General features: G+C 44.0%; 1 protein-coding gene across 1 annotated transcript in view; it reads left to right on the top strand.

Annotated features, from left to right (window-relative positions):
- Nucleotides 1–15,537, top strand: part of KCNH8 (potassium voltage-gated channel subfamily H member 8) — a 938,852-nt gene that overhangs the window by 740,799 nt on the left and 182,516 nt on the right. Inside the window, exon 9 of the mRNA XM_078662854.1 lies at nucleotides 13,904–14,103. Coding sequence (XP_078518980.1) covers nucleotides 13,904–14,103 — 200 coding nt within the window. The remainder of the gene's footprint in view (nucleotides 1–13,903; nucleotides 14,104–15,537) is intronic.

Genomic DNA, 15,537 nt, shown 5'->3' with positions numbered 1-15,537 from the left:
TTGTTTTTTTGTTGTTAGAACATTCTGCCCTCTAGTGGCAGAATGTTCTAATAGCCTTTTAGCCCTTCGTAGCTGTGCTATACCGGCTATTAAAGTCCCTCTCCCTTATTAAAGGCCCTCGTCTTCGACTCAGGCCTTTAACGCTGGAGAGGGCCTTTAATAGCCGGTATAGCCCTCAATGGCGGACTATAAGGCTATATGAAAGTTCCAGTCGACACACAAGGAATAAATACCGCAGATGAAGCTCGCCCGTTCAGCGATGGAGTGGTACGGCTGTGGCATACAACCAGCCGGTAGTGTATTTTGAGCACACTGCTTTAAAGCTATTACATTTACTGGTGACACATTGTCCAGTGAAATGACCACAATATTCAAACTGATGCAGTTTTCTTATAAGACCAATGCCCACAAACAGTAATGGGTGCAAACCGTCTTTGCACACCACCTAGTAAAGTGCCTTGATTTGTTGTGATCCTTTTAAAATCGTTGTTTTGTTCACACTTCTAAATTACAAAAAAATGTGCGTCATTTGTACCCTCCTCACCTCTGATATATTTTGAAATATATGTACAGTTCATTTACAGGTATTTCATGTTTTTGAGTTAGAAAAAACTGACATCCCACAGTCTTTCCTTTCACACTACCAGTAACCCAGCAAGATTGACACATAGTTCACTCTACAAAAATGTTCCACATATTGCAGTCAGAGAAAGAAAAGTAAACACCAATCTCCTTATTAACCCCTTCCCTGTGCCGTGAATTCAGCCGCGGCGCGGGGGGCTAGGAGGTGGGCGTGGTGCTTCAGCGCTCATGACGGCTTCACGCCGTCATGCCTCATGGGTGGTGTGTGCTCATGACTGCGTGGTTCCGTCATAACCCCGCCCACTCATTAATTCGCCCGCACAGGCGGGGAATTAGTGCCACATGGGAGGAGGGGCGGCGGCATGACAGCACCACACCGTCATGAGCACACACCTACCGTGACTCATGACGGCGTGGAGCCGTCATGAGCACCCAAGGAGTTCAAAAACTAAGCTGCAATTTGTCAGAAGAGATAGCCTGACATTTGACCTCTGCCTTTAAAAGCACCACTATGTGTTAAGATAAAAACAAAATGTAAATGCATCTGTAGTCACCGTCTGAACTACAACATGGTTATTTAGGGGGTGCTGCAGTAACCGCAGGACCCCTGCTTCCAGCACCTATCCCTGCCCACGAGCATAATGGTAATTTTCAAGCAGTCAGTGCCCCAGGGTGTGTTTATGAGCTGATGGTAATGGACAACGTACCCATTTTAGAGGAAGGGTTAAATCCAGTTGACCACCCGCAAGTGAAATTCACCCGCTATATGATAGTAGGGTAGAGTAAATCCCACTGGTGGGCTCCATTCTGGTTTTAGCAATTCCTCAAAAAATTCAATAATCTCCATTTAATTCCCAACTTTAAACTAGGCCCTAAGATTAAAGTTCTGCTGACCAACAGAAACCTGAATGAGCTATTCAAAGACGCAGAGGACTGAGCGCTGACGCAGGAAGGAAGACTGACCCCCCGCGGTGTTCGATTGTGATGAACTATATCCGCCATCTGAGAGTTCCCAGACACAGCAACGAGTAAACATCAGGGGGTTCTACGCCTGCTGAGGGTGATCAATAGAGATTGGTCAGCCACTTAGATGAATCTCCCAAGCTCAAGACCTGCTCTATTTACATCCTCCTATCAATAGCAACTTGTAAAGTGCACCGACCCCACTAAACTCAAAAGTACTTTAGTACCACCCATGATTACCAATGATCACCTGAAGTGGTCAAAAGGCAGAATGGTGGGACCATGTACAACAATTAAATAAATAACTACATATGGGGGGTCCTGTGTGACGTAGACATAGCTACAAGCAGAAGAGTGCTTTGTAGTGAGGTCAATGGAGAGAGGGTGGGGAGGTGCCTTTTGGGTGATACAAAGGGGAGGAAGACATAGGGAGGAGGGTACAGGGGCCGCGCAGCAGCAAGGCGGTGGCGGTATGTTGTAAGGGTGAGGGTGGTGAGGTGAGTGGAGTGGGAGTAAGCATTGGGAGATAGAAGGATTGGCTGAGTGCATGTGGTTGACGAAAACATGGTGAGGGCGAAGGGCAGCAGGATGAGGGGAAAACCTATGTAGCTTCACAGTATGGAATCAAGAGAAAGACCCTAACCCTTTACTGAAGTGTTTTACAACTAGAGCCTGACAGGTCTCCATGGGGAAGGATTTCTACATCCTAAAAATGTACAGCCATGCAAACCATCCCTGTGCATTCAACAGCAGAGAAATTGTTTACCAAAGCATACGTCTATAATTGAGTCCTAAATAATACAATTTATGCAATGCAGAGGCCACTACTCATTCTGTTTTGGAGCTAGACACAGCTGAAATCATTTTAATGATGTCTGTAGCTTAAGCAGATACTAATGCAGTTTCCTGGAATTGAAAGATGTCCCTCTATGTTTAAGGGTTGCTAGGATTAAACTGTGCAGACCTTACAGTGCGTGGATCTTGTAATGGGGGGGGGGGGGGGGTAGGGTGCAGCACACATAGAAAGACAAAGTAACAAGAAAACATAAAGATATTTCTCCTCGTTGCATCTCCTGGGGAGGCGTATATTTGTGGCACGCTCCCAGGTTTAATAGGTTTGATAAATCTAGGAATGCGTAAAAAACCATGGCCGTTGCGTGGGAACATCTACCGCAGCACCCATGGAATGCCTCCTTTGCACAGAGTAATGCAACACAATGATTTGCACTGCATTGCGTTTCTCCAGATTTTTGATGTCACGCAAAGTGGCGTTGCGTGGCTTCAAAAATATGACTTAGAGGTTTGTGTCCCACATGTACCACATTGCGTGGTGCAAGCAAGACACAAAGCTCTCTTAATTATGCCCCCTTGTGGTTTGTGAATAAACCCTTTGTGGTGATGATATATGTTTGCCTAAACCTTTCATGAACTGTAACATAGCAAACATTCATCAGCATTACGTAATTGACACGTGTACCACTATTCACTCCTTTGCACCCGCTGCTCCCTCAACTGATATATGCACATAGTATATATAAAGATGCTCTATAAGATAAAAAATGATACTTTCCATTTCTTCAAGTAGTTAAGATGTAAAACTGTGCAACCAAAAATATAGTTCACTATTTCCCAAAGTTTGCCAGATTCAGTATTATAAGTGTTAATTTCATACCAAAGCACGACTTAAATCTCTATAGTATTTGTTGGCATTTGAACCTGGTTGTTAAATTCACTTTTAATGATAAAGCAATGACTCCAGGCATCCTTGGGTTTCGATATAAAGGTCTTGGCAGCAGCCACAATGTTACATGACTGCCTGGCAAGGACGCAGTAAATTACAAGGAAACCTTACGCAATGATTTCAAGATGGCCGCCACCATTCCCAGCAACATGAGAGTTCAGCGAACTCACAAAAATAGTATTTTTCTACTAGGCTAAGTGCTCCGATACTCTGGGAACATTTCCAGCCCATCCTTAACTGAAACAAACTCAAAGCAAATGTGGGTGAGAGAGGGAGCGTCCTCTGGAGCGGCAGTGGCAGATGTGTAGTATCTGTGCCAGGGTGAGGTGTGGAGAATAGCGATTCCTGGGAGGCCGGTGGAAATGCAGGAGGTGGTTGGAGTTGATTCATGTAGGCTGGTCCTTGGTCATAAAGGGCTTTGTGGGTGTGGGACAGAAGCTAGAATTGGCTTCTCTTCTGGACAGGGAGCCAGTGAAGGTCCTTCAGGTGCTGGGTGATGTGGGTCCTCTTGCACAGGTGAGGATCAGTCTGGCAGCTGTGTTCTGGATCATCAGTAGTCTCTGCATGAGTTTGGTGGTGGTGCCTGCATGGAGTGCTTTGCCGTAGTCCAGTTGGCTGGTGATGAGGGCCTGCGTTATGGATTTCCTGGTGCTGATGGGGAGCCACTTGAAAACTGTGCAGAGTGTGTGGAAGTAGGGTAAGAAACAGCGTTGACCTGATGTTTCATAGAGTGTCCGCTGTCCAGGTTGATGTCAAGATTGCGGGCTTGGTCTTTTGGCGTGGGGTGGTTCCAAGCTCCACCGGTCACCAGAAGTCATTCCAGAGGGAGGTGTGTCTGCAGAAGATCAGAATTTCAGTTTTGTCCGTGTTGAACTTCCGGCAGGTGTCCTTCATCCATGCAGAGACACTCTCCATACAGTTGTGTAAGTTGATCTTCGTCAAGGTGGGGTCCGCTGAGAGTGAAAGAAAGAGCTGGATATCATTGGCCTAGGAGATGATGTTGATGTTGTGCGATCAGACAATGAGGGTAGGACGGAGGGATGGGCCTTGGGTTACCCCACACAGATGGTGTGCTTGGGCTGTGTGGTGAAGGAAGGGAGGTGAACTCTCTGGGGGTGTCCCATGAGAAAGGATGCCATCCATCTGAGCGCATCACCTGTGATTCCAATCTGGTGTAGACATTTGATGAGTGTGGTGGGAGACGATTTCGAAGGCCGGGGAGAGGTCAGGCAGGATCAGGGTGGCTGATTCTCCCCTATCGAGAAGGGTGCAGATGTCGCCTATTGAGGTGATCAGGGCTGTCTCTGTGCTGTGATTGGTTCTGAAACCTGATTGGGAAGGGTCCAGTAGGCGGTTTCTCTCCAGGTTGTTGGTGAGTTGGAGGTTGATGGCCTTCTCCAGGACTTTGACAGGGAATGGGAGCAGATAGATGGGACTGCAGTTATGGCGTTTGCTGAGGTCTGCCGAAGGCCTCTTGATGGTGGGACGTCTCATCTCCACGTGTTTCCAGGAGTTCGATAACGTGGCTGTGGTTATGGAGGTATTTTTTTTTTTCTTTTTTTTTTGTCCTCATTTGCCGATACCCTAGTATAAAGAAACAACCACCAACCACCACAACGCCTCCGTAACCAGCCCTCGGATATGTTAACATGGCACGGACCCAGGCGCGCAAAAGCTATTGTTGGCGGGAGAAGGGATTCTTCACACAACAGGGAGACCTAGATCTCTCCATCTAGACGTGTTAACGCCTGTTGGACCAGCCCAAACCTGGGAAGACCCTTCAACCGGTCCATGGAGTAGGAAACAGGCATAATCATAGGACCCGGGGGAAAAAAAAAAAACAACCCCGGGCATTCTACCTCCATTTTACCAAAAAGTCCCAAAAAGCAAGCTTTTTCCTGCTGCAGGATCTGGCCAGGTCCACCCTAGAAACCTCGTATCAACCATCCTGAAAAAGTTGGGGGAGCTACGTCTACCCAAAACCTGCAAATCTGTCTCCTAGCCAGGAGGATTGAATAAAACAAAAAGGATCTAGCCTGCCCAATGATGCTATCATCTAATCCAAAGATAATCAGGGGAAGAGAGATATGCAATGTTGTATTAAGCATAGAAGACAGAGCCTCCAACACCTTCTCCCAAAAATAGCTGATTGCTGGGCAGTCCTTGAACATGTGAACATCCGAAGCCTCCGGCAGATTACATTTATTATAACTTTTCCCATGTTGATATTTAGATAGTTTCTGGGGAGAAAGGTATGCACGATGTAGCGTGAAAAGGTGGTTTCTTTTCAGCCAAGCTGGTTTCACAAGCTTGTTTAGCAAAGTAAATGAAATTTGCCACTTCGAATCCCACTGATCTCCCATCTCTCTTGCCCATAATTTCTCAGGGAGATTAAAATCTCCATCTATTTCTTCTAAAATCCCCCAGTACCAACATGCAACCTCCTTGCCCCCCCCTGGTCTCGTGACCAATAAACTTTCCCGTTGACTTTCTTTCCCAAGGGGGACCCTCTTCCTAAGCGTTGCCTGAGCCCAACTAGTTAGTTGTATATACTTAAAGGTAGAAAGGTGCGGTCCGACTTTCTCCCGCAGATCCTCCCAAGAAATCATGGAGCCTCCAGCCACCAACTCTCCCCAGGACAAAAAACCGGCCTCTTTGATAGGACCCGCCAAACTGTCTTTAAGACACGCTGGAGCTCCAGGTGAGTCCCACAGAGGTGCCGCATTGGAGAAATAGCCGAGCCCCAACCTCTTCCTAATTATAGACCAGCTCCTCGCCAGTGATTGAAGAGTCTTTAATTTAACTTTTTTGAAAAATTTCTGGTCTCCAAACTTAAAAAGAAAGCCAGCTGGTGGAAGACCGGCGCCTTCTAACATAGCTCGAAACATTCTTCCCCTAGCATTATCCATTGGTGTCTTTAGAAGCATTCTAGAGTAAGATAGCTCAAATGCCCAGGCGTAATACTGAAGGTCAGGCAGCGTCAACCCCCCTTTCTCCCTCCTCCTCCTCAACTTCTTCCACGCCAGTCGTGTGGCTCCATATCTCCAGACAAATGAATTGACATCCTGTTGACACTTCGCCAATTGTTTAGGGTCAAAAGCCATTGGGATCGAGTTAAACAAAAACGTATATATAGGCAGGATAGACATTTTAACTAAGTTAGTTCTCCCAAAGATGGATAAAGGGAGATGGTTCCAAGCCTTAAGCTTCTTCCGGCATTCATTATGTACTCGCTCCAGATTTTTAACGGCGAGCTTATTAATATCTTGAAAGATTCTGATGCCTAAATATCGCATTGAGGGTACTGTCTCAACCAGAGTAGTAGTGGTGTTCCAGGCCATAATTTCCGTTTTATCTGAGTTTATCTCATATCCGGAAATCTTGCCAAACTCTTCAGCCCTCTTGAACACTGTGGGGAGAGCCTGGTCTAGGTTGGATGTCATTATGAGGATATCGTCCGCATATAGGGCTACCCGCTTTTCCCACCCTCCGAAGCTGAATGATGATATGTTTGCTTCTTCTCTTAGAATCTGAGCAAAAGGCTCGATATAAAGGTTGAAAAGGAGGGGGGAGAGCGGGCAGCCCTGCCTTGTTCCTCTAGAGATACTAAAAGGCTTTGTCAGAAGATTGTTCACAAAAAGCCTGGCCGTTGGAGCTTTATAAATAAGAGATATCGTATTACAGAAATTTGCGGGTAAGTTAAATTTCCTCATAACTGCAGCCAAATAGACCCAGTTGACCCTATCAAAGGCCTTTGTCGCATCCAACGTAAAGGCGGCAAGCGGGAGAGAAAAAGTGGTAGCTATATCAATTGCACTCACAAGATCTTGAGTGAGGTCTGATAGCTGTCTACCCTTAATGAAACCTTTTTGGTCATCGTGTATAATTGTTTTAGCCACCGCCCCCAGTCTGTCCGCCATAATAGCAGCGAAGATTTTGTAATCGCAATTAAGAAGTGATATCGGACGGTACGACCCACAGTCCCTCACGTCCTTCCCAGGTTTGGGAATTAAAACCACAGTGGCATCTTTCCAGGAATTAGGTGGGTCCGAACCTTCCAGAAAAATGCTATTAAAAACAGAGGTCAAGACCGGCGCAATCTCTCCACTAAGGGCTCTATAAAGTTCCCCTGGTAGCCCATCAGGGCCTGCGGCCTTCCCCCGACTCACTTGCCCTAGTGCCTTGTTAACCTCCTCCACCGAGATCTCTCTCTCCAGGATCTTACTCTGCTCAGTTGTGAGCTTAGGAGTAGAGATTGAGTTCAGCCAAGCCTCACACTCCAGAGTGTCTACAGCAGTATCCTCTTTGTAAATGTCCTGAAAAAAATCCTGAAAGGCAGCGCCGATTTCTAATTGTGTCAGCCGCGGGGAAACTTCCCCCTCCACCTTAATCTCCCTAATATAGTTCCGAGATTGATTAGCCTTGGTTTTCCAGGCGAGGATTTTCCCCGCCGCCTCCCCAAACTCAAAATGAGAATTCTTACTTGCCTCCCACCGTTTCGCTATTCTGTTCTGTAAGATGCCTTCCAGCTGCGATTTTAAAGCTCCTAATCTTTCTCGATCAGCTTCCGTGCCCATGTGATCCCCCAAAGTGTTTTCTACTGCCTTCATTTCCAACTCAAGATTTTTAATACATTCATTATATTGCTTTTTCCTATACGAAGATCGACTTGTAATGCACCCCCTCCAATAGGCTTTCAAAGTATCCCACAACACAGAGATAACAGCTGTGTCTAAGTTGGCTTCTAAGAAAAATTGCGTTTCTGTCTTGAGGAAGAAAACTTCCTCCTCCTCCAATAACAAGGTACGGTCAAAAGACCAGGAAAAATGCGGTTTTTGGCGGCCTATATTTAGTATGAATGATATAGCGGAATGGTCCGAGAGGTGCGAGGGGAGATAAGAAATATCTATCAGAAAATCCTTAAGGCTATAGCTGAAGAAAGCATAATCAATTCTTGAAAGATGTTTATATTTAAGATTTCGGAAGGAGACCCCCAGTTTGGCCCCTGCCCTTTCCCTCCAGATATCCGCTAAGCCTAACTGAGACATAATTGTTAAGAGGTCTTGTCTGGATTTGGAAGAAGCACAGGCCCTAGACTTTGCGGATTTATCTAATTTTGGGTTCAAAACAATGTTAAAATCTCCTACCCAAATTACCGGGTCCTTTAAAGCTACTAGATGATCCTGAATAATATTCAAATACGAAGGGTCGTCCTGATTTGGGCCGTAGTATCCAACCAAAACGTATGGGTGGCCATCCAACAAAGCCCTTACAATCAGCCACCGACCACTTTTATCCTCCAAATGATCTATAATTTGAGCTTTAGCCTGCTTTTTAAAAATAAAAAGCACACCCCTAATATTTGCCGATTGATCAGTGCACAAGAAGATGTCAATCCATTTCTCTTTTTTAAGAAGCTCGACCGTTTCGGCTTTGAGAAGATGTGACTCCTGTATGACAATGACCTGTGCCTGGGAGTCCCTCAAATATTGAAAGATCTTTTTTCTCCTGCTCCCAGTGCGCAGGCCATTGACATTCCAGGATAAAAACTGCAAATTAGTCATACAATCAGTCTATCACGCCCCTTACTGCCTCTACGACTCACCCTGCTTCTCTGTTGCTGTTCCTTCCTAGGACCCCTTGGAGATGAATATTGGCAATAATGACTGGTGGTTAAAGCGAGACAAACCGAAAAAAATGGGTACAACTCCATGAGGACATTTCACGTTTTTTCCCCCCCTACCACCCCGTGCACCACCCACCCTCTCCCCCCTGGAAAACCCCCCCCTAACTACACTGGACTGATGAATCTCCAGTTTAGCACCCTCTGGCACCCTCCCCTCCCTCTCCCCCCGCTTATCTACCAACTAGATAGTGTTTTAGTGTCAACAAACCGAAAGCTTGCAATCCCCAACACCCCAAACCCCACACCCCAAAAAGAAAAGAAAAGAAGACTTAGATCCCCTTTAGATTATTTATCTATCTCTTTTTTTTTTTTTTTTGTTGTTCTTTTATCCCTTTTTTCCTGTTTATTTATTTATTTGTCAATGTATTTAATTTTTTTTTTTTTTGGAATTATATTACATAACTCAAACTCAACACTGACTTTGACTTTGGGGGGAGTTACTTATTAACCCTAAAGTCCACATCATCCCCCTAAGAGTTCCCTGCTCCCCTCCATGTAGCATCCTTCAATAACTCGAGCATCTCATCAGCCTCGATGGAGGTATTGAGGATGGTGGTGAGTTGGTTGCAGATCTCGTCTCTTCTGGGGTTGAAAAGCCGGTGAGGGCATGGGTCGGTGGGTGCTCCCGAATGGATGGAGTTCATAAGCATGATTGTGTTTGGTGTGCTGATTGTTCTCATGCTGTGAGCGGGTGGTCGGCGTGGTGGTTGATTGGATGCTGAGGAGGTCGGAGGTTTGGGGATCGAAGTTTCTATAGATGGTTGCTATCTTGTTGTGGAAGTGGTCAGCAAGGGCATTGCAATCCTATTGTGGAAGTGGTTGGCAAGGGCGTCCCAGAGTAATTGTGAGGAGGAGATCGAGTTTCCGGTAGCCGACAGGCAGATAAACTCTCTGACGATGGTGAAGAGTTCCCTGGTTTGGTTGGCGCTGGTCTCAATCCGGTTGGCCAGGGCATCCTTTTTTGCGGCTTTGAGCTGGCGGTGGTAGTCGATGAGCGCTGATTTGAAGGTGGCTCAGTAGGTGTGGTTACTGCTAGTGCGCCATCTTCATGCATTGGCGCACCAGCCTCACCAGACAGCTTCATTGGAATCAATTCCGAATTACATGAGCCTCGCAAAGCAATGCCACACAGACCACGCACTGAAGTACAATCCTCAACATGCCAAACTTGGCCCCCTCTCCGGCCTGCTTATAGGCCAGAGTGACCAGATACCCTCTGTTGGGGCTTTGTCCCTTTTCCGCTACTTTTATCCAAATCTTTAGAATTCAATATCACCTGTTCTATTCATTGGATTTTTGTTGTTGTAGTCTCAAAGTACTTCTTAACGTGATTTTTTTCTAAATTGCTTTGCGATTTTTCTTGTGTTGTGTTTTTACTTTCATGCTTGTTGTGTGCTGCGTATAAACTTTACATATTGTCTGTAAGTTAAACCTAACTGCTTTTATGCCAAGCTTCCAGAGGGTTGAGCACAGGATCATTTAATGACTTTGGTGATTCATCCTGACAAGGATTGTGGTTGTTGCTTGAGATGGGTTTCACCCCCCTCAACCAATAACCCAATTTCTCACAGCGGCCCACTTGCCACCATTTGGAGTAGCTTCTCGTCAGTGGCAGATCACCATGTCATTCATGATAGTCTTGCACACAAGCTTAGAATGTCACTGATGTGCAGAGAGAAACAGCCAGAACCTCAGGGACATTTAATATAAGTTACTCAAAGAGTATCCCCTACTTGGGGCCTCAGGCCCCCTAGCCTGATTCTTGACATAATTCCATCATGTCGCCATGGTATGTTGGACACGCTGTCATGGAGATGTCCATTAAGTGGCTTCCACCCAGCTGGAGTGCAGCTTCAGGGCAAAACCCTTGCTTCCCAACCTCTAGAATAGATGTTTAACTTAATGTAACTTCTGTAAAGAAATGTGGATACCCAATGTGCAGGAGGGTCAATTCTAGAGGTGCCAGATCAGTCTTGCATCCTTCAGAGTGTAATACATTACCCACCACTGCACATGGTGATAATAACACCTGTTAGCAGCAGGTAAAGAATGAGCTGTAAAAAACCTTCAGTGTGTTTGTCCACTGTGTCACCTACTTAGGGGACCTTTCATGGCAGGTATAGGGATCAGTCTACAAGAAATCCTAAACAACTGACTTTAGATTTTAGCATCAGTTGGAGTTTTAGGAGAGAAAGGTTAGAAACCCTGTTGCACCGATACTTTTTTGATCAGGCCAATATGGAGGACTCGGGTATTAAGAGGGTTAAACTTGAGCCTATCTTGTTTGTGAAGAGTTTATTCAAATTAACAATACAGAGATTGTTTATCTCTATTTGAGAATCTGGATTATTAGTTGAAGTGGATGGTAGTCCTGTTCATGTAATAATGGCACTATCCCTGACTAGGTCCATCTAGGTCTTACTGATTTAAATCTGAGCTTGACCCTTGGTAGCTGTAGCACAGAGCAGACTTAGGAGAAATGTGAGAAGCATTTATCAGTACCAAAACAGTGAAAAAGATGAAAATACAATGCAATAAAAATCTCATTCTAATCTATAACTATAGTATACATTTTAATAAGAATATAGACACCAAAACAACAAAAATGAGATGTAGGGAATATAAAGTTTCAAGATTTTTTAGGTTTCCGGTGCCAAATGTGATGCAGATATCTAGTTGCACTAGACCTGGTCAAAGTCAATGGTTAAGTCCAACCTCGGAGTTCACATCTGATACAGGGACCGGGGTCGTCCCAGTGAAAAGTTTACCTTCAAACGAGATCATCAGCAGGTTGGGTTGCATCATGGATCCAAAGAACAGCTCACTGACGGCGGCCGGATAGAGTCCTAGCCTCCTTCTTGCTCATTTTATATAGGGCTGTATCCCTTACTATCTAAATAAAAAAGGGAGCGACCCTACTTGCCAAGAGACAGGGTACCACAGGTAAGAAAAAGAGAGAACTCTCTTGGGACTACTACGAAACTATTTTCAACTACATATATTTATATATCTTTGGTACACATTCAAACATTCATAGAATACACATACACATTCCTGTATGAACCACAAGGATATGGAACTCAAACTTAATACAATAAAACATTTATTTATTAATATATCATGTTTCAATCAAAAAATCTTTTTTAGTATAAAACATAATTGTGCAATACATCAGAATTATAGTCAACAAAAAAAATCATGAGAGACAAATGAAGTGTAAGACAATCAAACATCAAAGCAAGGTTACTTCAAAAAGAATCACTCAATGAACATTCATCAGTCCATCAATTCATAATACTATTGGACATGGAGAGGTTCCTTGGATATAACCATATACCAAAAAGGAGCGTCGACGTGTTTCGGTGGTGATAAATTATTGAGACACCACCTTCATCAGGACATAAACGATACTTGTCTCTCTTATAGCTGATATGTAATTCATGAACCTTAATCGTGATCACAATGGTGGTGAATCACTTATTGAGCAGAATGGCTCAGCAGTGTAAAGTCCTTGTAGATACAATAATGATGCTGCTTATATATTATGCTTTTGTGGACTAAATCTATCTAAGGTCCTTCCAAATGTTCAGGGACCCAACCGAATCCAATCAATTCAATTTTATTGCATCATATGTGCTAGTAACGTCCTCGCTTGATTCGCATCAATGAATCTCTATACTCAAACTTGGATCGAGACGTGATATGTCACACTGATCCTGAATTCCGGGGGTACCATGCGGATGTCTGTAAATATACACCTTTTTCTATGATTTATGGAAATCACCGCATGTCTGGCGCAGCCGCGCCACCCGTCTTGCCTTTGAGTTAAAAATGAACAGACAGGAATGTGTATGTGTATTCTATGAATGTTTGAATGTGTACCAAAGATATGTAAGTATATTTAGTTGAAAATAGACTCATAGTAGTCCCAAGAGAGTTCTCTCTTTTTCTTCCCTTACTATCTAGACATAAGTTCCCTACTTGACAATATTATCTAAGCACCGGTCCCCTAACATGGTGATCCTGAGCACAGATCAATGCAGAGTCATAGGACCACTTCCTTGATTTCATTTCCGTGTGATCTCATGATTTCTTCTTCATGAAGGTGGGTTAGCACAGCCACTCACCTTGATGATACTAAGGACAGAAAATATAAATCCTGCTCAAATCTGAAAAATGATAATATGCTTTTATATATAGTTAGTACTCAAATCCTATATTTTGAAATTTAATATTGCTATTTCATTAAAAATATGTTTCTGCATACATTTGAAAGATAATGTGGCTCTTTTGTGGCAAATTGAAAATTGCTATATAGTTTTTTTAAATTTTCTTTTTGTAAAAAAATAAATTGTTGGTTGTGATCAAAGAATATTACTACTCTTTTCTGTAAAGTAATTAAAAAATATTGCATACCTTAAAATAAAAAACATTTGCTCCCATACTGAATACTGTGTAGGTACCCATTTGGGAGAACATTGACTATATTAGTATTTGTACATTGGAAGTAAAAGAGTCCCTTCCCTTTAATCAGGCGCCGTTGTAGTTTGGAGAAGGATTTGTTTAGAGTAGGTACCATTTTCCATTTCAACCAGGACCCTATGAAGACAGAGGTTACCACAGCTTTACCCTGGGGTATAATGTATGAACAGTGTTGGTGGAGCTTTGCAGCTACTAGATTGAAGGTGGGCTGAAAGATCCGGCGCCCCACACCAGCCCCCGAGTCATACCCTCTCCCTACACCCACTAATGGCTGTCCAGAGCATCCCAAGTTAGACAGAAGGAATATTTGGCTCCATGTAGGGTGCTCATTATCGGCCTGTACAGTAGTCCAGATCTCGGGTGGGCTCCAGCGGGGTCCTGCGGTGTTTAGACTCGAGATGTGTTGCCTGCTCGTTGCCCATCAGTAATGTACCTTCTTCTTCTCCCAGCTCTGATGCACGCCTTGGTGTTCGGCAACGTGACGGCGATCATCCAGCGCTTGTACAACCGCTGGTCCCTCTACCACACCAGAACCAAGGACCTCAAGGACTTCATCCGCGTCCACCATCTGCCGCAGTCGCTCAAGCAGCGCATGCTGGAGTACTTCCAAACCACGTGGTCCGTCAATAACGGCATCGATTCCAACGAGGTAACCTTCACGCGTTATTTCTAGAGCTTCTCAGGGATGTGGTGGGAGGTGAGGTCTAGCGGGAGAAGGTGCTTGGCACTTACCTGCTGTATGAATCACAAGTCGCAGCTTCAAATCAATGCACCGCTTGGTCCTTGGTAACTCCTGCAACCTCCCTGTGCCCTCAATCCCCAGACAAAAGAAAAAAGGGGACCTTGAAATATATCTAATCACATGAAGTTGCATCAAAGGAAATTCACTGCAAGTGAAGTGAGAAGGTTCATAGAAACAAGGTACAGAAGAGTACACAAGGTCATGCTGCTGGCTGCATTGTAGGGCGTCAATTACCAAACATCACTACACCTCTTACAAGCAAACTAAAAATAACAATATCAATAGTACTCTGTTCGTTAGATCTCTCGCCAGAGAGTGCTGCATAAAACATTGTAATATGCAATACACATTGGTATTCACTTTCGACCTTCAAACTTCAGATCTTTCTCTCTCTCTCTTTCTCTCTCTCTCTAACACACACACACACACAAAACACACACAGACAGCCACTCACACACACACATACACATCTCAAGAGCAAGCAATGAAATCACTGAACTAATGTCCTGAAGTACTAGGGGCCATATGTATCAAAAAAGTGTTTTGCGATTCTCAAATTACTAATTTTAGCGAATCGCTATTAGAAAATCGAAAAATGCAATGTATGTAGGATTTGCTGAACATTTTGCGAATCCTATATATTCCTTATTTGCGAATCGCAAATTGAGATTTGGAAATAAGGAATACCTTTCCATCCATTCCTATGGGCTAGGAGGCCCATAGGAATGAATGGGAAGAAATTCTCAATTTGCGATTACCAATTAGAGAATTGCAAATTGAGAATGCAATTTCAAGGTTGCAAGGCTGCCAAAAGGATACCCTGTTGCACCCCTGAAATATGCATTTGTGCACATTTTGTGCACATACATGCCATAAGGCCATGTATGTGCGACATATGGCACTTTTAAAAAATCAAAAAAGTGCTTTTTTTAGAGAAAATCGCAAATTACCACCAACTTGAAGTTGGTGGTAATTTGCAATTCCTTAAGGCCAAACAGTAAATTTTTGATGCTTCCAGAATTGCATTTAAGGAATTGCAATTTGCAATTCCTTAATTGCATTTGCAAAATAGATAATCGCAAATTTTGCAATTCTCTATCTTGCGATGGCCTTTTGGGACGATACATCCCAAAACGCTTTTTACAATTCACAAACGGGCCGATTCTGAGAATCTGCCCATTTGCAAACGCGAAAAAGGCTTGATACATATGGCCCCAAAAGTCTGGTCGCAAAAACTAGTCACAAATTGTGCACCGACTTTTTACAACGAGTTTTTATTTTAGGTCGCATCACAAAACATTCCAGTCACAGGGGTTACAGAACTACCTGCCTAATGAATAT

Source organism: Lissotriton helveticus, chromosome 10, assembly GCF_964261635.1.
Source record: "Lissotriton helveticus chromosome 10, aLisHel1.1, whole genome shotgun sequence".
Taxonomy (NCBI): domain Eukaryota; kingdom Metazoa; phylum Chordata; class Amphibia; order Caudata; family Salamandridae; genus Lissotriton; species Lissotriton helveticus.
This window is presented reverse-complemented; position numbering and strand designations above follow the sequence as displayed.